Genomic DNA, 25488 nt, shown 5'->3' with positions numbered 1-25488 from the left:
GGAAAGAGTGGACCCAGCTCAGCACTGGCCACCTTAGCAGTCTAAAGATAATATGCTGTTCAAAATGTGGGCAGTTCTTCTGATTTTCTGGGTTTATCTTTGCTCCCAGGGCCCTTCCGATAAAATAAATTCACTTCTCCCAAGAAACTCTCAAAAATACACTCCCTACTGAGGGTGGATCCATCTATCTTTCTAGAACTTATATCTTAAATTTCCCCTCTTTATATTCTTCCCCTCCTCAGACTACCTCCCACCCTTCTGCAGGGATAGCAAACACAGATCTCAGTGGGGCAGGCAGCCAGTTTAAATGAGGAAAGGGCACCTGTTAATATGAGGACTGGTGGGAATTGTGGCAAACTGAAAAGCATTCACATTTGAAAGTTTTTTAAACTGTCCTGGTCAGGGGCGCCTGGGTGGCTCAGATGGTTAAGCGTCTGCCTTCGGCTCAGGTCATGATCCCAGGGTCCTGGGATCGAGTCCTGCATCGGGCTCCCTGCTCCTTGGGAGCCTGCTTCTCCCTCTGCCTCTCTCTCTGTCTCTCATGAATAAATAAATAAAATCTTTAAAAAAAAAATAAAAAAATAAAAAAAATAAACTGTCCTGGTCAAATCAAATGCATGAACAGGAAGTGCAGTGCAGTGACCAACAGCCACTGTGGGATGTTTGATCTACACTGTATGGTATGAACTGCTTCACATGAACAAAAGGGCCCTTCCCAACTTGGCTCCAACAGCCTGCTCTTCAAGTCCAGCACTCCTACCCATGTCCCTACACTCTGCTTATGTGACATACTTTCATGCATACTCTCCCTGTCACTTTTGCTTGTGCATTCTTTTTGTTCCCCAACATTTATCAAACACCTAATTTGTATCAGGCACTATGATAGGTGCTCAGGAAACGATGGTGAACAAAAGTGACTGACTTCATGGAGTTTACAGTGCAGTGAGGAGACATATATGTTAGACCATTGCCAGCCTGTGATAAGGGATATGAGAGAAGTATAGGGTGTGACTGAAACAAACACAAGGTCACAGAGAGCAGGTTTGGAAGGCTTCCCAGAGGAGTAGAGAGTGAAAGGGCAAGGGTGGGGGTAGGGAGAGGGTTTCCTGGAAGGGGAGCAGTACTTGTTTAGGTCCCTAAGGAAACTAACATTCCACGTGGCTGGAGAGCATGGATGTTCGAAGATGGCACAAGATAAAACTGGGAAGGTGAGCAAAGGCCAGATGTTCCCAAGCTTTGTGCCCAAAAAAGGAGTTCAGATTTTGTCCAAAGGGCAATGGGCAGCCACCAGCAGTTTTTGGTCAAAGACCATTTTGACCCAAATTTGCATTTTAGAAGAATCCCTCTCATGTCAGTGTGGAGAACAGGCTGAAGTGAGCAAGCCTGGAAGTAAGGAGGACAATTACAGGGGTCTCATCATAAACCAGCCAGAGATGATGGTGGCCTGGCCTGAGGAGCAACAGTGGGGTGGAAATCATGGACCAGACTTGGGAGACAGAGTTGATATAACTCAGAGATTGATTATGAGAGCATGAGGAGAAAGACAAGAGGTGTTACTGATGAACTTGGGAGTGCCCTGATCTCCTACTCCTTTCAACTTAATTCTCTCATTAGTCCTCATCGACCATCTAGGCACCTTCTTACCTGCTGCCCCCAGCACTCTGGTTTAGTACAGCATATTGTATGATGGTGAGAAGTTGTATGTTCTTCTTCCTTGTTGTGTTGGGCAGGGACCTGTATCAGTCAGGGTCAAATTAGGAGATGGAAGCCACACAGTAATTTTAACAGCTAAATTTTAATGTGTAGAATTATTAACTGTAACAAGGGATTTGAGTAATGAGGGGTTGGCTGGTAAAAAGTAAAGAGAACTCTATGTGGCGCCTGGGTGGCTCAGTCGGTTAAGCGTCTGCCTTCGGCTCAGGTCATGATCCTGGAGTCCTAGGATCGAGTCCCAATCGGGCTCCCTATTCCATGGGGAGCCTGCTTCTCCCTCTGCCTCTGCCTCTCTCTCTCTGTCTCTCATGAATAAATAAATAAAACTTAAAAAAAAAAAACAAGTAGGGGCGCTTGGGTGGCTCAGTCGTTGAGCGTCTGCCTTCGGCTCAGGTCATGATCCCAGGGTCCTGGGATCAAGCCCCACATCGGGCTCCCTGCTCCGCAGGAAGCCTGCTACTCCCTCTCCCACCCACCCCCGCTTGTGTTCCCTCTCTCACTGTCTCTCTCTGTGCCAAAATAATAAATAAAAATCTTAAAAAAAAAAAAAAGTAAAGAGAACCCTAAAGAACAAAGGATCAGCAGATATAAAGTTCATAGACCACCTCTGACGCTGATGTAGAGCACCCAGGCTGAGAACCGACCTTGCTGGAGAGGACATGGCTGTGGGTGATTGGATGGCACAGAAGTTGCTTGGTGCTGTGCAATAGTATTTGCTGGAAATTTGCCCTCCAGAATTTGCTGGAAACCTACCTTCTGAGCTGCCAAAGAAAGTCATTTCTCAGAAAGGTGTCTCACTGGAGGCACCCAGCTACAAAGCCAACCAAAGGGTGTTTCCGGGAGAAACTACCTGGCTCCCGGGTGTTGCTAACCACTGTTACTGTAGGAACCAAGTTCTGGAGGAGCTACATGAGCTGCAGAGCCATGGTGCTGGAAAAGTCATCTGCACTGCAAGAGCTGGGCACTGAGGAATCCATGCATACTGCAGGAGCCTGCTGGAATACACCAGAATAGGAAGGAAAACCCCTTCCTCGTGCAATTGCTCTCCAGAGCTCACAGCTGGCGAAGCTTAACATTGTACCACCTGACAAAGGAAAAATTACTTTTATAGGGTTCAGCTCTATTTTTGCACAGCAAGCAATGAAGAGTGAATGTGGAACCAAGAAGCAGTAAATGTGTAAACAGCAAGACCCCTTCCTGTTGATCATAGCTGCTGGAGTACCACACAGGCTAGAAATCAACATGTCAAGGAAGGTTCAGAATGAAGAAGTGTATAGTCAAGTCCTTTGCCCATTTTTATTTTATTATTTAAAAAAAATTTTTTTTTTAAAGATTTTATTTTATTTATTTGAGACAGAATGAGAGACAGAGAGCATGAGAGGGAGGAGGGTCAGAGGGAGAAGCAGACTCTCCGCCGAGCAGGGAGCCCGATGCGGGACTCGATCCCGGGACTCCAGGATCATGACCTGAGCCGAAGGCAGTCATCTAACCAACTGAGCCACCCAGGCGCCCCCTTTGCCCATTTTTAAACTGGGTTGTTTTTGTTGTTGGTGATGAGGAGTTTTATACATTCTGGATCTAAATCCCTTCTCAGATACATGGTTTGCAAATATTTTCTCCCATTATGTAGGTTGTTTTTTCACTCTCTTGATAGTGCCCTTTGATGCACAAAAGTTTTCAATTTTAATGAAGTTCAACTTACCTATTTTTTCTTTTGTTGCCTGTGCTTTTTAGGGTCATATCCAAGAACTCATTGCCAAATTCAATGTCATGAACTTTCCCCTATGTTTGCTTCTAAGACTTTTATAAAGTCTGGTCTCATGTCTAGGTCTTTGATTTACTTTAAGTTAATTTTTGTATATGATGTAAGGTAAGGGTCCATCTTCATTCTTTTGCATGTGAATATCCTGTTTACCCAGCACCATCTGCTAAAAACCACTTGACCATATATGCTTATTTCTGGGCTCTCTCTTCAATTCCATTGGTCTGTATGCCGGCCTTTATTCCAATACCATACTGTTTTGATTACTTTAGCATCATAGTTTGTTTTGAAATCAGGGAGTATGAGTCCTCCAAATTTTTTTTTTCCAATACTGTTTTGACTGTTCAGGATCCTCAGGATCGGCTTTTTCTATTTCTGGAAAAAAAAAAAAAAGTCATTGTGTTGTGATAGGGATGGCATGGAATCCGCAGATCACTTTGGGTAGTATGGAAATCTTAACAATATGAAGTCTTCTAATACATGAATTTGTTTTTTCTATTTTTTTACATCTTCTTTAATTAAAAAAAATTTTTTTTTAAGATTTTATTTTTAGTAATCTCTACACCCAATGTGGGGCTCAAACCTACAACCCTAAGATCAGGAGTCACATGTTCTACTGACTGAGCCAGCCAGGAGCCCCTATTTACATCTACTTTAAATTTTCAGCTATGTTTTGTAGTTTCCAGTGTGCAAAACGTCTGCCTCCTTGATCAAACCTGTTCCCAAGTATTTTATTCTTTTTGATGCTATTATAAATGGAATTTTCTTAATTTTCTTTTCAGGTTGTTCATTGTTGATGAAAAATGTGACTGATATTTCAATGTTGATTTTTCATTCTGTAATTTTGCTGAATTTATTAGTTATAACAATTTTTTTGTGTGTATGTGTGGACTCTTTAGACTTTTCTACATATAAGATCATGTTATCTGCAAACAAGAATAATTTTACTGCTTCATTTCCAATATATATGCCTTTTATTTCTTTTTCTTGCCTAATTGTTCTGGCTAGAACTTCCAACACTGTAATGAATAGAAGTGGTAAAAGCAGGCATCCTTGTCCTGTTCATGATCTTAGGGGGGGGGGGTTTCAGTCTTTTACCATTGAGTGTGATGTTAGTTGTGGGTTTTTCACATACGGCGTTTTTTACATTGAGGAAGTTTCTTTCTATTTCTAGCTTGCCAAGTCTTTTATCATAAAAGGGTGATGAATCTTCACAAATGTTTTTTCTGCATCAACTGAAATGGTCATATGGTTTATTTTTGTCTATTCTGTTAATTTTCTTATTTTTTTATTAAAGTATAACTGACATATGACATTATGTAAGTTTTAAGTGTAAAACACAACAATTTGATATTTGTTTACACTGTGAAATGATCACCACAATAAATTTAACATCCGTCATCATACATAATTACAAAAATTTTTTTTCTTGTGAGGAGAACTTTTAAGATCTACTCTCTTAGCAACTTTCAAATATGCAACACAGTATTATTAACCATAGTCACCATGATAGACATTACATCTCCATGACTTATTTATAACTGGAAGTTTGTTGATTTTCTTACACTGAAACATCCTTGCATTCCAGGAACAAATCCCACTTGGTCTTGGTCTATAGTCCTATTAATATGCTGCTACTAGCAAATTTTGTTGAGGATTTTTGCACCAATGTCCATAAAAGATATTGGTTTATAGTTTTCTATAGTGTCTATCTGGCCATTTATGAGGGTAATGCTGACCTAACTGAATGAAATAGGAATGTTTCTTCCTCTTTCGTTTTTTGGAAAGAGTTTGAGAAGGACTGGTGTTGATTCTCTTAAGGTTAGTAGAATTCACCAGTGAACCCATCTGGTCAAGGACTTTTCTTTGCTGGGAGGTGTTTGATTACTGATTGAATCTTCTTACTAGTCATTAATTTATTCAGCTTTTCTATTTCTTCATGATTCAGTCTTGATAGGTCTGTGTTTCTAGGGATTTGTCCATTTCACCTAGGTTATCCCATTTGCTGGTGTAAAATTGTTCATAGTACTCTCATAGTTTTTCTTTTAATTTCTTTTAGATTGGTAAAATGTCTCCACTCTCATTTCTGATTTTAGTAGTTTGAGTTTCCTCTTTTTTTTCTTAGCCAATCTAGCTAAATGTTTGTCCACTTTGTTGATCTTTTCCCAAGAACCAACCTTTGGTTTGGCTTATTTTCTCTATCGTTTTTCTATTCCCTTTTTTATTTATATCCACTCTAATCTCTAACATTTCCTTCTGCTAGCTTGGGGTATAATTTGCTCTCCTTTTTCTGGTTCTTTACAATGTAAAGTTCGGTTGTTGATTTGAGTCCTTTCTTATTTCATGTATATGTTTACAGCCATAAATTTCCTCCCTTAGCACTACTTTTTCTGCATCCCTTAAGTTTTGGTATATTGTTATTCTGTTTTCATTTTTCTCAAGGTGTTTTCTAATTTCCCTTGTGATTTTTTTTCTTTGATCCATCAGTTGTTTAAGAGTTTATAGTTAATTTCAACATATTTGTGGATTTTCCAATCTTCTCTCTGTTATTATTTTCTAGCATCATTCCACTGTAATCAGAAAAGAAATTATGTATGATTTCAATTAAGACTTGTTTTGTGGTCTAACATATGGTCTATCCTGGAGAATGTTCCATGGGCATTTGAGAAAAATGTGTATTCTGCTGTTGTTGGTTCAACTGTTCTATACATGTCTGTTAGGTTTAATTGGTTTACATTGTTGTACAAGTCTCTCTCTTTTTTTTTGAGTAGACTCCATGCCCACTGTGGAGTCCAATGCAGGGCTTGAACTCACAACCCTGAGATCAAGACCTGAGCTGAAATCAAGAGTTAGATCCTTAACCAGCTGAGGCACCCCAAGTCTTCTATTTTCTTATTGATCTTTTTTCTGGTTGTTCTATCCATTGCAAGTGGGTATTGGTATGTCCAGCTATTATTGTAAAGCTGTTTATTTCTCCTTCAACTCTATCATTGTTTGCTTCATATACTTTGGATCTCTGGTATTTTATACATGTATGTTTACAATTATTCTATCTTCTTGTGAATTTATCCTTTTATCAATATAAATGTCCTTCTTTGTCACTTGCAACAATTACTGACTTAAAGTCTTTTTTGTCTGATATTAGTATAGCTACCCCAGCTCTCTTCTGGTTACCATTTTAAAAAAGATTTTATTTATTTATTTAAGAAATAGAGAGAGCACAAGCTGGTGAGAGAGGCAGAGGGAGAGGGAGAAGCAGACTCCCTTCTGGGCAGAGAGCCTGACATGGGGCTCAATCCCAGGGTCCTGGGATCATGACCTGAGCAGAAGGCAGACACTTAACTGACTGAGCCACCCAGGTGCCTCTCTTCTGGTCTCTTTTTCCATCCTTTCATTTTCAACCTATTTGTGTCCTTAGATCTAAAACAAATATCTTGGAGGGCATCTGCAGGGAGCCTGCTTCTCCCTCTCCCTCTGCCCCTCCTCCCTGGTCTTGCTCTCTCTCTTAAACAAAAAAAATATTTTAAAGATAGAAGTACATAAAAGATTACATGAAGTCAATCAAAGGCAAACTTTAAGAACGAAGACCAAAAAGACTAAAAACTTGTATGATGGGCTGCAGAATAAATCAAGCACATCCTTGCTAATTTCAAAAACTACCAGTTCTTTATTGGTGAAAACATGAATCCAGATGGAACGGTTGCTCTGCTGGACTATTGTGAGGATGGTGTGACTCCACGTATGATTTTCTTTAAGAATGGTTTAGAAATGGAAAAATGTCAACTAATTTGGCTATTGCTTTGGATGTATCACTTGTTGTCATAACTGGCTGCTGCTCTTCATCCACACAACACCAGGACTTAGACATCTGATGTCATCTTAAACTCTTCATTAACTTGACTTTGATTTATTTGGATGGAGGCACTGTTTTCAAGAAAAAAAAAAGTCATGTACGTTGTCTAAAAATAAAATGCATTTAAACTCAAAAATAAAATAAAATATAGGATATAGTTGGCTCATTAAAAAAAAAGATCTATTCTGCCGGGGCACCTGTGTGGCTCAGTTGGTTAAGCGTCTGCCTTCGGCTCAGGTCATGATCTTGGGGTCCTGGGATTGGGCTCCCTGCTCAGCAGGGAGCCTGCTTCTCCCTCGTGTTCTCTCTGTCTCGAATAAATAAATAAAATCTTTAAAAAATCTATTTTGCAGGGCGCCTGGGTGGCTCAGTTGGTTAGGTGACTGTCTTCGGCTCAGGTCATGATCCTGGAGTCCCGGGATCGAGTCCCGCATGGGGCTCCTTGCTCGGCGAGGAGTCTGCTTCTCCCTCTGACCCTCTCCACCTCATGCTTTCTCTCTCTCTCAAATAAATAAATAAAATCTTTAAAAAAAAAATCTATTTTGCCAATCTTTGTCTTTTGATTAGGGAGTTTTGTCCATTTATGTTTAAAGTAATTGCTGAAAGGGAAGTACTTACTTTTATCATTTTGTTATTTGTTTTTGTATGTATTATAGAAAATTACACATATTATGGCTTTTTTTGTTCCTCATCTCCTTTATTATGGCTTTCCTTTATGTTTAATTTTTTTGTAGTGACACTTTTTTATTTTTTTAAAGATTTTATTTATTTATTTCACAGAGACAGAGATAGCGAGAGCAGGAACACAAGCAGCGGGAGTGGGAGAGGGAGAAGTAGGCTTCCCCTCAAGGAGGGAGCCCGATGTGGGACTCGATCCCAGGACCCTGGGATCATGACCTGAGCTGAAGGCAGACGCTTAACGACTGAGCCACCCAGGCGCCCTGTAGTGACACTTTTGATTCCCTTCTCCTTTCCTTTTGTATTCTATAAATATTTTCTTTGTGGTTACCATGGGGATTGCATATCAAAGTTATAACAATCTATTTCAAATTGATACCAACTTGACTTCAATCACATACAATCAAAAACTGCTCTGGATACAACTAACACTATCCGTTATTGATAACACAAATTACATCTTTATGTATCATATACCCATTGACATAGATTTATAATTATCCCCAAGCACTTGTCTGTTAAATCCTGTAGAATATAAAAAGTTGAGTTACAAACCAAAATTATAACAATACTGGTTTTTATATTTGCCCATGTATTTACCATTCACAGAGATCTTTAAATCTTTATATGGCTACAAGTTACTGTCTAGAATGCTTTCACTGTAACCTATAGGGCTCTCTGTAGCATTTATTGGAAGACAGGTTCCTTAGCTTTTATTCATCTGGAAATGTCTTATTTTCTCCCTCATTTTTGCTGGGTATGGAGTTCTCAGTTGACAGGTTTTTTTTTTCTTAGAGCACTTTAAATATTTAATCCCACTCCTTTTGGGCCTCCAAAGTTCTTGCTGATAAATTGGCTGCAAATTTTTTTAAAGATTTTAAAGTAATCTCTACACCCAATGTGGGGCTTGATCCCACAACCCCAATATCAAGAGTCTCATGCTCCACTGACTGAGCCAGCCATGTGCCCAGGCTGCAAATTTTATTGAGGATCTCTTGCACATGATGAATCACTTTTCTCTCACTGCTTTGTCTTCTCTTTTGATAGTTTGATTATAATTTGTTGTGGTGTAATCTCTTTGGGTTTAATCCTATTTGGAGTCACTGAGCTTCTTGGACTTGTAGACCCATATATTTCCTCAAATTTGTGAAGTTCTTGGTCATTATTTCTTCAAATAATCTCTGCCTCTTTCTTCCTCATGTCTCCTTCTGGAACTCCCATAATGCATATATTGATCCATTTGATGATACCCCACATGTTCCTTTAGCTCTGTTCACAATTCTTCATTTCTCTCCTCAGATTGGATAATTCCATATGTCCTATCTTCAAGTTCACTGATTCTTTGCCTGCTCAACATCTGCTGTTGAGCCCCTCTAATTAATTTTAAATTGTTATTGTATTTTTTAGCTCAAGATTTTTTTAGTTCCTTTTTATAATTCCTACCCCCTTTTTGATATTCTCATTTTGTTCACATATAATATTCATGATTTCCTTTAGCTTTTTGTGTTTTTATTTAGCTCTTTCGGGGTATTTAAAGATAGGTGTTTTTTTTTTTTTAAGTCTTTATCTAGTAAGTCTGATGCTGTGCTTTTTCAGGGATAGTTTCTGCCAGTTTATTTTCTTCCTTTAAATGGGTCATGTTTTCCTGTTTCTGTGTATGTCTTGTAATTCTGTTGGGGTTGAAAATTGGGCATTAGAAAGAACCCATCTCTCCTAATCTTTGCAGACTGGTATTGCACTCAAGCATTCCTTCTCTAGTTATCTGGCTCTTCTCTAGACCTTGAGATCAGCTTGAGGTCCCTTCTGGGGAGATGTCTTCCCTCAGCTTGTGTGGCTTTACTAGTTCCCCTGTATACATGGCTACTTTTGAATGTCTTAATTTTCCACAGACTCATCCAGCTTCTCGGGGCTCTAGATAATCTCTTCCCTCAGGCATCTGTAGGTCTGTAGTCCCTCTGCAGCTTTCTTGAGCACTGCCCACCACTTTTCCACCTGAGCTTTGGGTTAGACAAAGCAGATACAAGTCCTTCAGTCCCCAGGCAGGTTAGACTGTTACAAGTAAGATCTGCTCGGGGCGCCTGGGTGGTTCAGTCATTAAGCGTCTGCCTTCAGCTCAGGTCATAATCCCAGGATCCTGAGATCAAGCCCCACGTCAGGCTCCCTGCTCGGCGGGAAGCCTCTTCTCCCTCTCCCACTCCCCCTGCTTGTGTTCCCTCTCTCGCTGTCTCTGTCTCTCCATCAAATAAATAAATAAAATCTTAAAAAAAAAAAAAAAGCAAGTAAGTTCTGCTCTGCTCTCTCTGGTTTGAAGGAGGGAATTGGGGACTGGGCTGCTGCTTCTTTCTGGCCAAGACCATTGCTATGCCATGAAAGGTGTGGGGCAAGGACAAGTAAAAACAGTATAAAATTTCCTACTGTTTTGAATGTGATTTTTTTCTTGATTGGGTATTTATTTTAACTGTTTACCAGAACTCCTACAGGATTATTTTAGCCAGTCTCTGGGTGGTTTTTTGTTTGTTTGTTTGTTTGTTTCTTGGTTTTTGTTTATTTGTTCGTTTTTGGTTTTTTTTTTTAAGATTTTATTTATTTGCGAGAGAGAGAATGAGAGACAGCGAGCATGAGAGGGAGGAGGGTCAGAGGGAGAAGCAGACTCCCCGCTGAGCAGGGAGCCCGATGTGGGACTCGATCCCGTGACTCCAGGATCATGACCTGAGCCGAAGGCAGTCGCTTAACCAACTGAGCCACCCAGGCACCCTGTTCGTTTGTTTTAATGTCTTGTGTGGGAACAAGAGTTTGGAGCTTCCTAGGCTACTAATTGCTCATGTCACTTTTGGTGTCGTCATTTTGCCCTTTGCTCCAATACCACCTCCTCAAAAAGAACTTCTGTGTCTGAAATATCACATTCATGACATTTTCATGCTGCATATTTCTTAATTGCACTTATCACTGAGAGATCATCTATTACATATTTTTTATGGTCTGCCTCTTCTAGAATAAAATGCATGAGAGCAGGGAACTTTATCCTAAAAGTCTAAACAATATCTAGCACATGATACACGTTTAGTAAATATATTTTGAATGAATGAATGAGGTTTAAATTATTTAAATTTCACTCACTTTCATTAACACTTTTTAATGGTTTTGGTTGTTTATACATACATATATGTATTTATTTAATAGGCATATATTTTATACCTACTGTGAGCTGGAGACAGGGGTGGGGGCAAAGGTGTTTCTAATCTTATAGGGGAGCTAGAAAAATCCACAAGTAATGCAAATGCATGAGTAAATGGGGAAGAGAAAGAAGTGTTGAATATAAGCTGTAGTTACCTCTGAGTTTGCAAATGACTGGGCTGAATCTCCATTTTTCTTTCCAGTACCTTATGAGGTAGTTGCCATAATTCTTTAGAAAGTGATGAGATAGAGCTTTATAAACTGTGTGTGCATGGTTATGCTAACATGAAGAATTAAAGTCTGCTCCTGGAGTATGATTGTAAGTTGTTTAATCCCCTGGATCTGGAGTCAAACCACCAAATAAGGTACAAAGTCCACTTTAAAATCTTGCTGCAATGATATCATCAGAATCAATTCAGAGTTCTGGGGCAAGAGAGCAAGACAAGATGGTGGCACCTGCTTTTAAATATCATCTTAAATACCATCCTGCAAGGAGGGCAGGAATGTTTAGCAATCTGTGAACCAACAAGTAAGGAGTTTATATGAAGAGGCATAGTAATATGGAAGAGACAATTACCTAGGGATCAGAAGATCTCACTCTTAGCCTGGCTCTGCTTTTTTTTTTTTAAGATTTTATTTATTTATTTGACACAGAGAGACACAGCAAGAAAGGGAACACAAGCAGGGGAGTGGGAGAGGGAGAAGCAGGTTTCCCGCCGAGCAGGGAGCCCGATGCGGGGCTCGATCCCAGGACCCTGGGATCATGACCTGAGCCGAAGGCAGACGTTTAACGACTGAGCCACCCAGGCACCCCCTGGCTCTGCTTTTTATTAGTTATATAACCTTGGGGAAGTTGTTAAACTGTTTCTTCATCTGGAAAATTGGGACAGTAATATTTCACACGGCTTTTGTAAAGACCAAGAAACATAATACATAGCCTTAAGATTGTTGTGTCTAAATCCATTGTCTATACTAAAAAGATCAAGGACTCCTTGGGGAAATGGCTGATTCCAGGGCTGGGGCATACAATGTATAGGATGAGCCTGGATGGACATCTTGGTTTACCAGAAAACAAAGGCATTCTCCAAGACTACTAGATTAATGCCAACAGAACATAGGAATTACATGAAGGAGCTCCCACTGGCCAAAGATGGAACAATTTGAGCATTAAAAAAATTATAAAAATGAATGAAATGGATTGAACACATTGTGTTTTAAAAAGAGCCATGTCCGGGCGCCTGGGTGGCTCAGTTGGTTAAGCGACTGCCTTCGGCTCAGGTCATGATCCTGGAGTCCCGGGATCGAGTCCCGCATCGGGCTCCCTGCTCAGTGGAGAGCCTGCTTCTGCCTCTCTCTCTCTCTGCCTGCCTCTCTGCCTACTTGTGCTTTCTCTCTGTGTGTCAAATAAATAAATAAAATCTTTAAAAAATAAAAAAATAAAAAAATAATAAAAAGAGCCATGTCCATCAGAACCCTGAAAACCCATCTTTTTTTTTTTTTTAAGATTTATTTATTTATTTATTTGACAGAGAGAGACACAGCGAGAGAGGGAACACAAGCAGGGGGAGTGGGAGAGGGAGAAGCAGGCTTCCCGTGGAGCAGGGAGCCTGATGCGGGGCTCTATCCCAGGACCCTGGGATCATGACCTGAGCCGAAGGCAGACGCCCAATGACCGAGCCACCCAGGCGCCCCTGAAAACCCATCTTTAAAAGGGAATTAGGGGCACCTGGCTGGCTCAGTTGGAAGAGCATGTGACTCTTGATCTCTGGGTCATGGGTTCGAGCTCCACATTGGGTGTAGAGATTAAACAAACAAACAAACTTTAAAAAATTAAAGGGAATTAAACATTTGTTTTGCCTTTCTTGTCATAATGTATTTCAGGGTAACCAAATGGCCTAGGTTCATGAAAGAAAGAATTCTAGGAAATAAATGTGGAAGGAATGATTGAATTAGAAAATTACATTTCATAGCCCATAATGAAATAATAGCAAATGAACATAATAGCAAATAAAGCAATGAACTATAGATGAAATCATTAGATAAAAGTTTATGTGGAACCTCAATTTCAAGGAAAGGCTGTTACCACGTAAGTTCACTGATAAGTCATAACATCACTAAAATTGAGACAATGAACTATGGTGGATATCCTGGTGTGATGCCAACACACTTTACTTCCTAGGAAGTTTTCTTGCCCCCAAAATTGAATCTGAGTATAAACAAGCCTCTAGATCCAACCTCAATTTATAGGAAATATGGAAGAGAGAGGAACAAGTTAAATGACACCACAAAGAAGCAGACAAATCCACGAAGTGGGACATTTTACAGGACAACTGACCCAGTTTCTGCCACAAGTCAACGTCAGGGGAAAATGAAAAGGACAGGGAGACTGCCCTAGAATATGAGACTTCCAAGCAAGCTTCATGTATAGATTTCATGTATATTCTGAACTGTATTCTGATGTCTTTTAGACAATCAGAGAAATGTTCTGGACTGGGTATTAGCTAATAACAGGGGTGGTTGATTTTGTCAGGTGTGAAAATAACACTGCAATAAGTCTAGTTTTGTAGAGCTGTATATGGAGAAATATAGGGGTGAAATGACATTAGGTCTGCAGCAGAGGAAAACAGAAAGGGATATATATAAAGCAAATGTGACAGGATCTTGATAATTGTTGAATCCGTGTGATGGGATATGAGAGTTCATTGTTCTATTCTTTGCACTTTTAAGATACCTGAATATTTTCATAACAAACTGAAAAGATTTTTTTCAAAAAGATCATGCGTGGGAGAACAGTAGAAGGAGAAATATTAGTTTCTCTTTTTCGCAATAGCAAATGTAAGACGTGGGTGGAAGAGAAAATCCTCTCGGTATTTTATTAAAAACACTCTCCCGGGACTTGTTCATTTAAGGAACCACCAAAATTGCCCTCAGAGCGTGGTATGTAGGCCACGCCCCACCAGGGATAGGTCTTCACAGTGCCGAAGAAAAAAATCTCAAATCGGCAACAAACTCAGCAAGATCGAATATCTGGGAAGGCCTTTTTTTTTAAGTCGGGAATTATTTTTGATCTATTAAAAAGAAAATCCCCGAGACGATAGCTGCAATTTTTGTGGGAAGAGAATTATCTGGGCTAGTTAAACCTCACCCAAACGAAGGCGTTCTTCGCAGTAACTCCCTGAGAGCAGCGTTTGGAGAGACAGTTAACTAGGTAATGAGACCTGGGAGTCGCCGCGGAGCCTGGGGTGCCGCGGAGCGCAAAGACTCCCGCCCTGCGCTGCAGCTGCGGCCTCGGCGAGGGGGGAGACCCGGCCTTTTCGGGCGCCGTCACCCGGCCTGATTGCTCTCGCACCCCCGGGCTAGCCCGCGGGGGCCGGACACAGCTAAGTCCCCTGCACCGCCGCTCCCTACTCCGGGCCCTCACCCCAAATTGCCGGCGCGCCAGGCTAACAAGTTCGGCGTCCCCTGACCGGAGGACCTGGGCACCCGCGAACAATGCGAAATCGCGCGCCGTTCCAGGCTCTGTGGCAGGCCTTTATAATCTCCCGCTTAATACCATTCATTCATACTCCTTACCAAAAACGGGGACGGCGGGAAGGAAAAAGAGCTAATGTATGTGTGGCCTTTCCAGCCACAAGTACTTTTGGCGCTTTGATGGCTTTCCTTTCAATCTTTTATGTAGGTAGATGTTTTAAAAATACGTTACTGGAATACCAGAGATAGTCTTCAAAGCGAATTTTTCCCTTTACATCATTACTGAGCACTTTCTCATGTCATCAACAGCCTAACAAATTACTGCCGATAAAAGTCCTCCGGAGGAATGCATGGCCCGTGTTCTTTAAGCAGCCCCTCCCCGTTGTTGACACTTGGGTAGTTTTCCACTTCGGGCCGACAGATAACAAAATGTTCAGTCGGATTTTGCCAAACGCCCCTCTCCCGCCAGCAGCGCACAGGCTGCCAGAGAAAAGCGTCACGCTTCCTGGGGCCGCAGTGCCGGAGCCTGGCGTGCGCCTCCTTCCGGGCTCTGTGACGTCACCCGTCAGCCCCACCCCCCGCGGGCAGAGCCAATCGAAACGCGGGGCAGGTCCCTCCAGAAGCGCGCGCGCGCGGGCGGGCGGCCCCGGGGCGCGGCGCGATGGACGCGCTCCTTCTCAGCGCCCGGGCTCGGCTCCCGCCGCAGCCGCCCCAGAGGTGGCCGCCCGTGAGCTCCGAGGACGAGCTCTACGAGTGCCTGGATTACTCCTACCTGCGCGACTTCCCGGCCTGCGGGGCCGGGCGCAGCAAGGGTCGGACGCGGCGCGAGCGGGAACTGCGCACCAACTGGCCAGTGCCCGGCGGCCACGAGCGCAAGATCGCGCAGAAGCTCCTCAACGGCCAGCGCAAGCGGCGCCAGCGCCAGCTGCAGCCCCGGGCGCGCACTCGGCTCGGCTGAGCGCAGGTGCGTGCGGGCTGCAAGCGGCCGGAGCCCTGGGAAGCCCCGCGAGCACCCTGGCCGCCCGCGCGCCTCTCGCGTCGGCCGTCTGCAGCCGGGCAGTGTCGCCCCCTTCCGAGGCTGCTCCGCGTTGGCGAGTCACCGCTGGACCCCCTAAACGCCCCCCTCATCTCTGGGCTGCAGTCAGAATAGTGTAAACCGCTACCTTTTGGATTTTGTAGTTGGGAGAAGAGGCTAGGAAATGCAGAAAACATCTTTTTAAAAAATATAAGTGCAGAATTTACTTCCAGTGCCTATGCATGGGCTAAAGAGAATAATTTTATTTTTTTGTCAGTTTTCTGCAGGATACCCGAAGGCCCTGATAAAAGTATTTTCTCTGACTCCAGCTCTAACTGTGGTCGTAAGGGGGAGAATCCGTGTTGGTCGACATGACTTCTTTTCGACATCGCTTAAGTTTACCGCTTCAGTATCTTTTCCTTACTGATTGTTAATTAAGTAACATCCAAGTGTCCAAGTGGGTATGCCTTTTTAGGGTTTTTAATTAAAAGCAGCAAGAACGGCATTTGAACTCTTCTGGTGGTTTTGTTTTTTGTCTTTTTCAGTTGCTACGGTAACTCGTTTCAAGTCCGCAAATGAACAAATAAGTTCATCTTATGTGTAAACAAGATGAATAGGGGGGAACAAAGATAGGAATCTGTACAAGATTTCATAGATGTGGTGTGCAAGTTTAATATTTGCCAGAACAGGAATATTTTCCGTTGTAATAGTGTATATTGAACATTTGCTAGGTTCTCTGCAATGTTGATCTCACAACAAGCCTTTCAGGTGGACGCTGCTATCTCCCATTTTATAGAGGGGATTCTGAGGCAAAGGAGTTCAAGTCACTTTTCAGAGGTCATACAGCTAGTTACAAAGGACACCAGGGATAGCAGATACTCGAAAGCATTCCCTCCTTCCAGCATCACAGTTTTCCGCTATCATATGCAAGATTCTGTTCAGAACCACCCACAAACTCCACGTTCAAAGACAAGAGTTGAGTTGTGGCTTAAAAATTATACACACAATGTCAGTGTCATGGTGGCTGTCCTTTCTCTTCAGCCTGCATTCCGTTAGGCCTCTGTGCCCAGTGGTGAGTCCTTCTAAGGAGAGAAGAGTGCTGTGTACTGGAAGGAGCAACCTGAATTTTAATCCTCACTATGACTATTCATCGCTGTGGCTTTCGGCACACTTCTGAGGTAACTACTTTCAAGTTACACCACGCTTCTGGTTTCTCATTTGTAAAATGGGAATGATACCGGATTACCGTACCAAACTATGGATTATAGATTAAATATATAAATCATATCACACAGTTAAGGGCCTGGCACATGGCACATAAGAGGAACTCAATAAATAGCAACTATTTTTCAGTTTACAGAACACAATCCCTTCTTCCTCTCTAGTCAAAGTGTTATATTCTTCATTTACTATATTCAGAAGAATGAATAGAGGGCGCCTGGGTGGCTCAGTTGGTTGGGCAGCTGCCTTCGGCTCAGGTCATGATCCTGGAGTCCCAGGATCAAGTCCCGCATCGGGCTCCCTGCTCGGCAGGGAGTCTGCTTCTCCCTCTGACCCTCCCCACCTCATGCTCTCTCTATCTCATTCTCTCTCTCAATAAATAAAATCTTAAAAAAAAAAAAAAATTTAAAAAAAAGAAGAATGAATAGAGTTTGCTATAGTAGGAGTCCTGGCTTTGACGAGTCAAACACCTGTATGAACTTGGGCAAGCTGCTTAAACTCTTATCTGTCCCTTATCTATAAAATGGGTATAATACTGTACCTATTGCAAGAGCTCTTGTGAGGTGTCGGGTGCCTGGGTGGCTCAGTTGGTTGAGCGACTGCCTTCGGCTCAGGTCATGATCCTGGAGTCCCGGGATCGAGTCCCTCATCCGGCTCCCTGCTCGGCGGGGAGTCTGCTTCTCCCTCTGACCCTCTTCCCTCTCGTGCTCTCTGTCTCTCATTCTCTCTCTCTCAAATAAATAAATAAAATCTTAAAAAAAGAAAGTTCTTGTGAGGTGTAAATAAAATAATACATGTAAAGCTCTTAGTGCCTGGTATATAACAGGCCTTCACATGATTAGTATATGTGCTGCTGAAGCAAGCACAGCACTTACATCATTAGTAATGTTTCCATTGCCACTGTCTTGGCCTTCAGGATTTTTCCTTACTCCTATTCTCCTGCTGTGTTTCAGAGATACCATGTCCAGATTAATCTTCCTGAAGACCATTTTAAACATAAAAAAAACCCCTCAAGGACTGCTCTAACCCTGTAGGATAAAAAGCCTAGACTCCTTACATTGTGCTGGAAATCATCTATTAGATTTTCTTCAATTTTGTACCACAACTTCCAAAAACACACTTGGTACTTGACACAGATCTTCTGTCCTGTCCTCACCATATTCGATTCTGCTTCTTCATGTGAATCTGTGCTGTCCTACTTAGCATGCCCTTTTCCCCTTTATCATTTTAATCTTTCTAAAATAAATTCCACCTGTACTTATTTTAAGTGCCACTTTCTCTCCGAATCTTTCACCCACAGTGAATATCCATCCCTTTGAAATCCATAGAACTTCATTTAAACACCACCTAACCACTTGTGTATATAGTATTTTGTATTTTTGTTTTTTGTTTTTTGTTTTTAAAGATTTTATTTATTTGACAGAGAGAGCACAAGCAGAGGGAGAGGGAGAAGCAGGTTCCCCACTGAGCAGGGAGTCCGATGTGGAACTCGATCCCAGGACCCTGAGATCATGACCTGAGCCAAAGGCAGCCACTTAACAGACTGAGCCACCCAGGCATCCCGTATTTTGTATTTTTAGATCAACAGTTAAAAATTCATTCATTGGTTCATTCTTTTTTGTCTGGCATGTGCAAGGCACCACATTCACATAAGTATGTCTTAGTTATCCAATGGAGAAAATTAGATTTAGAGTGTAAGGACCTTAGTGTAAGGACCTTAGGGCTAATGTCAGTTCGTACACAATTCCCAATTCATCACAATCCCAGACAGACATAAGCCATGTTAAAGCAACACTCTGTAGGTGTTCTAACGAGATTTTGCTCACCTTAGATACTAAAACTTTCATAGTTTAAATATAGTAACTGTAGAAATTGTGTATTAGTTACCTATTGCTGTGTAATAAATTACTCCAAAACCTAGTGGCTTACAGCAACAGATACTTATCTTAGTTTCCAGAGGTAAAGAATTCAGAAGTGGCTAACAGGGTGGTTTTAGCTTAGGGTCATGATGTTGGAGAGGAATTAGGCTCCACTTTTTGAAAGAAGTGTCAAAGAATCTGTGGACCTATTTTAAACCACCATGGTATGCTTAATTACTAAAAGTGTGTTCATTTTAGACAAATTGGCAAATATGAACAGCAAAAACAACAACAAAAAAAGGAAGCAATCACTATCCAATCGGTAACATCACTACTTAAGTGTACATAATTCAAGTCTTTAAAATATGTATGAACTTTCTCAGAATATAAACATACTATGTATACCTACTCTTCCATTTAATATATTGTGAAGATACTTTCATGTCAGGTATTCTTTCATAATATTTTAAATGGCTGTATAACATTTCATCATGTGTATGAATCATAACATATAATTCTATATTGTAGGACACTTAAGTTATTTATTGATTTTCCCTATTTTATACAACTTGTTAAATGAACATCTTTATAGCTAATTTCTTTACACATTCATGACTGTTTCTTGAATTCCTAAATGTGGAATTTCTGGAACAGGTTTGCACAATTTTAAAACTTCTGGTACCTACCACCTGACTAGAATTTTATTGCAATCATCAGGGGTCCATTCATCTAAACATTGGTATCACATATATGTTAACAATTCCTCCAAGAGTTATTTGTTCAAATTTTGATCACTATATGTGAATTTGTTGAGAATGACTGAAATCACTATGGAATGAGAAGTTGTTACATAAATTTTACTAAAGAGTGATCTTCAGCAGCCTATCTCGCCTGGGGGAAGCCATGGCCGCAAGTTAGAGCCACATAGCCATTGGGTCCCCTCAGAACACAGTCATATAATTCTGGGGCCCTTTAACTGCGGTCAAGATACCAAGGGCAGGCGCCTGGGTGGCTCAGTTGGTTAAGCGACTGCCTTCAGCTCAGGTCATGATCCCAGGGTCCTGGGATCGAGTCCGGCATCGGGCTCCCTGCTCTGCGGGGAGCCTGCTTCTCCCTCTCCCATTCCCCCTGCTTGTGTTCCCTCTCTCGCTGTGTCTCTCTCTGTCAAATAAATAAATAAAATCTTTAAAAAAAAAAAAGATATCAAGGGCTATTCAGTTTTGGAGGGCCATATTTTGAATTTGTGTAATAAAAGACTGTCCGTTGTCACTTTGTAGGGACCAAGGAAGTCCAAATCTAGGGACAATTTCTCTTAGCAAAGTTTTTGCCACCCCCATGGCTTTTTTACCCAAATCAGGAGCCTGGTGTAAACCCTGTATTACCTTCCATTGGTTATTTTTGGGTATAAAGATTTTTCCCTCATTATTAACAAGCCAGTCCTGTGCATTTCTTGGTCTGAATAGACTGGACTTACAGACTTTATTGGAGTTAAGGCTGGTAAAAGACTTAATATTTGTTTATTTTGTGCTGCCCGCTTGGCTGCACGGTCTAGTGAACTGTTTCCTTTAGATTCTAAGGTCATATTCTTTGATGTCCTTTGAGGTGAATTACAGCTACTTCCTTAGGTAGGTGTACAGCCTTAAGAGTAATAATTTCAGACCCATATTTGACTGGGGTGTTATGGCTTGATAATAACCCCCTTTTCTTCCAAATTGCTCCGTGGGGGACGCCTGGGTGGCTCAGTCGGTTAAGCGTCTGCCTTCGGCTCAGGTCACGATCCCAGAGTCCTGGGATCATTCCTCATGGGGCTCCTTGCTCAGCGGGGAGCCTGCTTCTCCCTCTGCCTGGCACTCCCCCTGCTTTGTGTGCTCTCTTGTGATCTCTCTCTCACAAATAAATAAAGAAATAAAGTCTTTATTAAAAAATTGCTCTGTGGGCATGTAGGACTAGGAAAGCATATTTGGAGTCAGTATAAATTAATTTTTAAGGCTTTGGCAATTGCAAGCACGAGTGAGCACCATAGCGTACCCAGCTTTTCTTATTCCCTTTTTTTTTTTAAAGATTTTATTTATTTATTTGAGAGAGAGAATGAGATAGAGAGAGCATGAGAGGGGGGAGGGTCAGCGGGAGAAGCAGACTCCCTGCTGAGCAGGGAGCCCGATGCGGGACTCGATCCAGGGACTCCAGGATCATGACCTGAGCCGAAGGCAGTCGCTTAACCAACTGAGCCACCCAGGCGCCCCCTTATTCCCTTTTCTTTGAAACTATTGCCACCAGTAAACCAACTGTCATCGGCATTTTCAATAGGGGAATCTTTTAAATCTGGTTGCCTAGAATAAGTAAGATCAATAACCTCTGACCAGTTATGCTCTATAGAAGTATGATGGTCAGGTCCAGGCATAAGGGTAGCTGGGTTTAAAGTCTGACAGGTTTCAAGTATTATTTAAGGCGTATCTATAAGCATAACCTGGTATTTAGTAAGTTGGCCTCCCATCATCTATTGGTGGCCTTTGGTCTCTAAGACACTCTGGGCCTGATGAGAAGTCATTATAGTCAGGGGCTGTCCCATAGTGAGCTTTGAGGCTCCTTTTACCGGGAGGACTGTTGTATGTGTGGCTAAAGGCTTTGTTTGCCATTGTACCTCAATAGAGGTGGCTTTTAGGATAAATATGACTAAAGGATAATACCATCAAGAAGACCTCTGTTTGAGGTCCAGCATTAATTCTATCCTAATTACAAGGAATCACTAGCAAGTGGGAGAAGACTTGTCTCAAGAGATAAGGGCATCCCCAAGTGTATCATCCAATCTAATCATAAAGAAAGTAGGGTCATCCATTATCTCCACAAGTCCATATTAACCCCATAGAGTGGGGTATGCTCTGGCTTTCAAGGAGCGATTTTGTCATTCCAGCCACATAGAGTTGGTCAAGGTGATAGCTCAGTTATACAACTGTTGGGGAATCTATCCCATTTCCCAGTTGTTCAAATAATCATAAGCCCATGCGGTCCTGTTATTAGCCCCACAGAATAACAAGCAAGAAGACTGCTTATACGTGAGCTTTTGTGGCAATTCCTCTTGAAGTTTATCTCAAGTTGTCTAGCTAAAGCAAACAACATCTAAGGACAATCAAAACTAGGATTTAACATCCACAAAGTTGGGTTATTGAAACATAATTTTTCCCTCTAAAATAACCCTCATTTCCAGAGATAGCCAAGTCAAGACTAATTTGTTTGCAAAACAAGTCCAATTTTAACAAACTTGGTCTAATTATTTACATAAGTTCAGCAAGAATAATGATCAAATAGATCTTTTAGAATCTGCTTTGCTGGAACTTTTATAAGGAATCTCTAGGTTGAACTTTTAGTAGCCTCTCCAGGCCAGAAGCCAAGCCAAGTACTTGCCATCAGACATGCCTTATAATACCTGAAGGGGGAATTCCTCTTTGCAAGGTGCCCAAAGTATCCTGAGGTTCCTGCACCTGCCAGGAACCAAAGACTTTGAAAGCAATTACCCATGAAAATTTTGGTAAGACAATTAACCATCATTTTAGTCATCTTTTTACTAACAAATTGCAACAGAGATAACATGAGGTTATTTGACCTTCAGCAAACCTCGATAGAATATAAGTCTCACATTTAGTGCTAACTTTAAAGACAGGTCTATCTTAAACCAACAAATTTAGTTTAAATACTAAATTATGTTCCACCTGGATCCTTCCCATTGTCAGTTTTTACCTGAGATGCTGGTGAGGAAATCTGGAGTGGGCGGTGTTAGGTCCAGGGGGTGCTCTTCTTGCTCCTTTATAGCGAGGGAAGGAGCCATGATGCCTGAGGCACAGAGGATGGTCTAGAAGCCAGTTATGCAGGCCACACCCAGGTGGTGTGGAAATAGAAAGGGGGAGGGGGAGACAGAAGAGGCCAAGTGCTGCCAGAAGGCAGAAAAAGGGTTTCTGGTTCCAGAGCTCATCAGCTCCAACAGAGGCACAGACGCCATGTTTTCCTGCCAACAAGTGGGAATAGGCAGTCCATGTTGGGCTGGAGAAGACGGGAATTTCCCCGAAACAAAAGGAGTTTCAGCAGCTGCTTGGGAATATCCCTCAAAGTTCCTGTCCTGAGGGAGACTAACCACAGTTGGCTCTAGTTATAGCCATTAACCCGGGAAATGAGTGAAGAAGAAGCCCCCACATCTATTAGGAGGAAGAACAGTGAGAGAGTCAGAGTCCCCTTTGCTAGGGAGGGCCTGTGTTTCCTCCAGCAACCTGGGTTAATTCGGAGGCTTATTTAGATAACTATCATCCAATATGTCAGCGTGTGGAGGGGGCTTACTAGCCAGAATGTTCAGGCAAAATTCTGCAAGAGGCCCTTTTAGGTCGAGGTCTTGGTGTAGAGCAATGAAGGCTAGGTATGAGCAATGAAGTTACCCTAGATCTATTTGCTCTATTTCCTGCAGAGGAGCTCTAATAGATCCCGCTGAGGCCATGCAGTGTTACAGGAGCTCAGTCCTTTCCTAAGTTTTGCAATCTGTTTCCAGGGGGTTAAAAGGCACCCCAAGGGAGAGTCCTTGGGAACTGAAGAAAAGAGAAGGTCCATTACCTAGAAAATCCCCCTGCCCCCCAATCCTGACTCCAGGTGGCGTTCCAGGGTAAGTCAGAGGTTCATGGTGTCAAAGCGACCCAAGGCATTTCCCGAACAAAATCGCTATAACCATCGTTGCCAATAAAGGCCCCTGTAGGAGGGATGCTAGCGTCCCCCCATTTCCCCATTGCATCCCAGGCTACAGATGGGTGCCTTGAAGGTCATGTCTTATTTTACCTTGGCTTGAAGAACTTGCCATTTTTAACCCATGGAGAACACTAGAAAAGTTTTACAAGAAATTACCAAATTTTGTAGCTTTAGTTAATAGAGGACATTGATGGAAAACAGTAAAGATAGAAATCCATCATGACCTAAGCGACATTCCAACACATGTAGTCCTTACAGCCAACTTCCCTAGGAAACAGTCCCTGGCTGGGTTTTAATTCAGTCGGGTACTGGTTTCGGCGGACTGCCAGTGGAGGTCCTGTGGCCAGAAGTGGCTAGACCAGGGATGTGAAGGGGATCACATTAGATCAATCAGGAGGAAACCTCACCACAGGAGTCTTTTTTTTTTTTTTTTAAAGATTTTATTTATTTGAGAGAGAGAGTGAGAGAGAGAAAGAGCACAAGAGGGGGTAGAGGGAGAGGGAGAAGCAGACTCCCTGCTGAGCAGGTAGCCTGATGCGGGACTCGATCCCGGGACTCCAGGATCATGACCTGAGCCGAAGGCAGTCGCTTAACCAACTGAGCCACCCAGGCGCCCTCACCACAGGAGTCTTAAGATTGGCGCTATCCTGATGACTTAGGTGGTGTCCCGTGCCCAGGACAAACAACTTCATATAAGGACAGCAGTAAAGAGAGGGCATCAAGTTTCTGGGTCTTACTACCATTCTGGCCAGGGTACTAACTTTCAGCCAAAAGGCAGGCTTTTTCCTCCCCGTAGAGCAGCCACGGGCTAGAGGATTGTGGTCTGAGCAATCGGCATGAAAGTGTTCCAATAACACTTTCATGTGTCCCATACTCCTTGAAGGGCCCCTGGAATGAAAGTAAAGGAAGAGAGAAAGTACAGTACTCACAGAGTTTGCACCAAAGCTCGGAGTCCAGATGAAAAGACTTGGAAGCCCCACATTCGGGCGCCAAATGATGTGGTTTTGGAATAGAGGTGAGGTTTGGGGGGGTCGGGTCCAAAGCCAACAACCAAGAAAGAATTCTTGAGACATCTTTGGTGCAAAATGGTGGTTTTATTAAAGCACGGCGACAGGACCCGTGGGCAGAAAGAGCTGCTGCCTGAAGCAGCTTTTTTATTCCTTTTTATAGTTGCATATTATGTGATGTGACTTTTTTTTTTTTTAAAGATTTTATTTATGGGGCGCCTGGGTGGCTCAGTCGTTAAGCGTCTGCCTTCGGCTCAGGTCATGATTCCAGGTCCTGGGATTGAGCCCCGCATCGGGCTCCCTGCTCCGCGGGAAGCCTGCTTCTCCCTCTCCCACTCCCCCTGCGTTCCCTCTCTTGCTGTGTCTCTCTCTCTGTCAAATAAATAAATAAAATCTTAAAAAAAAAAAGATTTTATTTATTTATTTGAGAGAGAAAGAGAGAAATAGCATGAGAGCGGAGAGGGTCAGAGGGAGAAGGCTCCCTGCTGAGCCGGGAGCCCAATGTGGGACTCAATCCCAGGACTCCGGGATCATGACCTGAGCCGAAGGCAGTTGCTTAACCAACTGAGCCACCCAGGCGCCAGTGATGTGACTTTTTAAAAAAATCAGTATTCTACCGACAGGAATTTAGGTTGTTTCCAATCTTACACAATTACAAAATAACCTTGTACAAATATCTAATATTCTCTCCTCAGTGTAGGAATTAATGACTTAGCCAGGTATGATTAAAATTGTCTCTGTTCTGGATGCTTGTCTAAACTGTCCGAAGTTATGTTTATTCTAAGCTCTTCTTGTGCCAGGATATCCTCTATAAGGCTCCTTTACTCCGTCTCTGCTTATGAATTATCCAAAGGCAAGTACAATGTCATATCATTTGTAAAACTTAATAATTATTAAGTTCTGGGAAAATAAAACTCTTTCGTTAAAGGTTTTTGCATTATTTACACTTTGGTTCCACATACATTCGGCTGTTACTGGAAAGACTGTGTTAAACTCTGCTACCTCTGGTGGAA

The 25488-nt window shown here is 42.2% G+C and overlaps 1 protein-coding gene and 1 long non-coding RNA gene across 2 annotated transcripts in view; one reads left to right on the top strand and one right to left on the bottom strand.

The window, feature by feature from the left end:
* LOC135364575 (uncharacterized) overlaps nucleotides 1-23737 on the bottom strand; it is a 72125-nt gene extending 48388 nt beyond the window's left edge. Inside the window, exons 1-2 of the long non-coding RNA XR_010411968.1 lie at nucleotides 22482-23737; nucleotides 3416-3850 (exon numbers count right to left, since the gene is read on the bottom strand). This is a non-coding gene — a long non-coding RNA (uncharacterized LOC135364575). The remainder of the gene's footprint in view (nucleotides 1-3415; nucleotides 3851-22481) is intronic.
* NUPR2 (nuclear protein 2, transcriptional regulator) lies at nucleotides 15259-16177 on the top strand. The gene is made up of 2 exons (XM_045875452.3): nucleotides 15259-15615; nucleotides 15944-16177. The coding sequence occupies exon 1, from the start codon at nucleotides 15313-15315 to the stop codon at nucleotides 15607-15609; it is 297 nt and encodes a 98-aa protein (XP_045731408.1). The 5' UTR covers nucleotides 15259-15312; the 3' UTR covers nucleotides 15610-15615; nucleotides 15944-16177.
* Nucleotides 23738-25488: the final 1751 nt, after the last annotated feature.

This window comes from Mirounga angustirostris, unplaced genomic scaffold, assembly GCF_029215605.1.
Source record: "Mirounga angustirostris isolate CCGP_5_RB_7025 unplaced genomic scaffold, mMirAng1.0.hap1 SCAF_5, whole genome shotgun sequence".
NCBI classification, from domain to species: domain Eukaryota; kingdom Metazoa; phylum Chordata; class Mammalia; order Carnivora; family Phocidae; genus Mirounga; species Mirounga angustirostris.
This window is presented reverse-complemented; position numbering and strand designations above follow the sequence as displayed.

Coding starts and splice junctions, on each gene's coding strand:
- NUPR2 (XM_045875452.3), top strand. CDS start 15,313: ATGGACGCGCTCCTTCTCAGCGCCCGGGCTCGGCTCCCGCCGCAGCCG.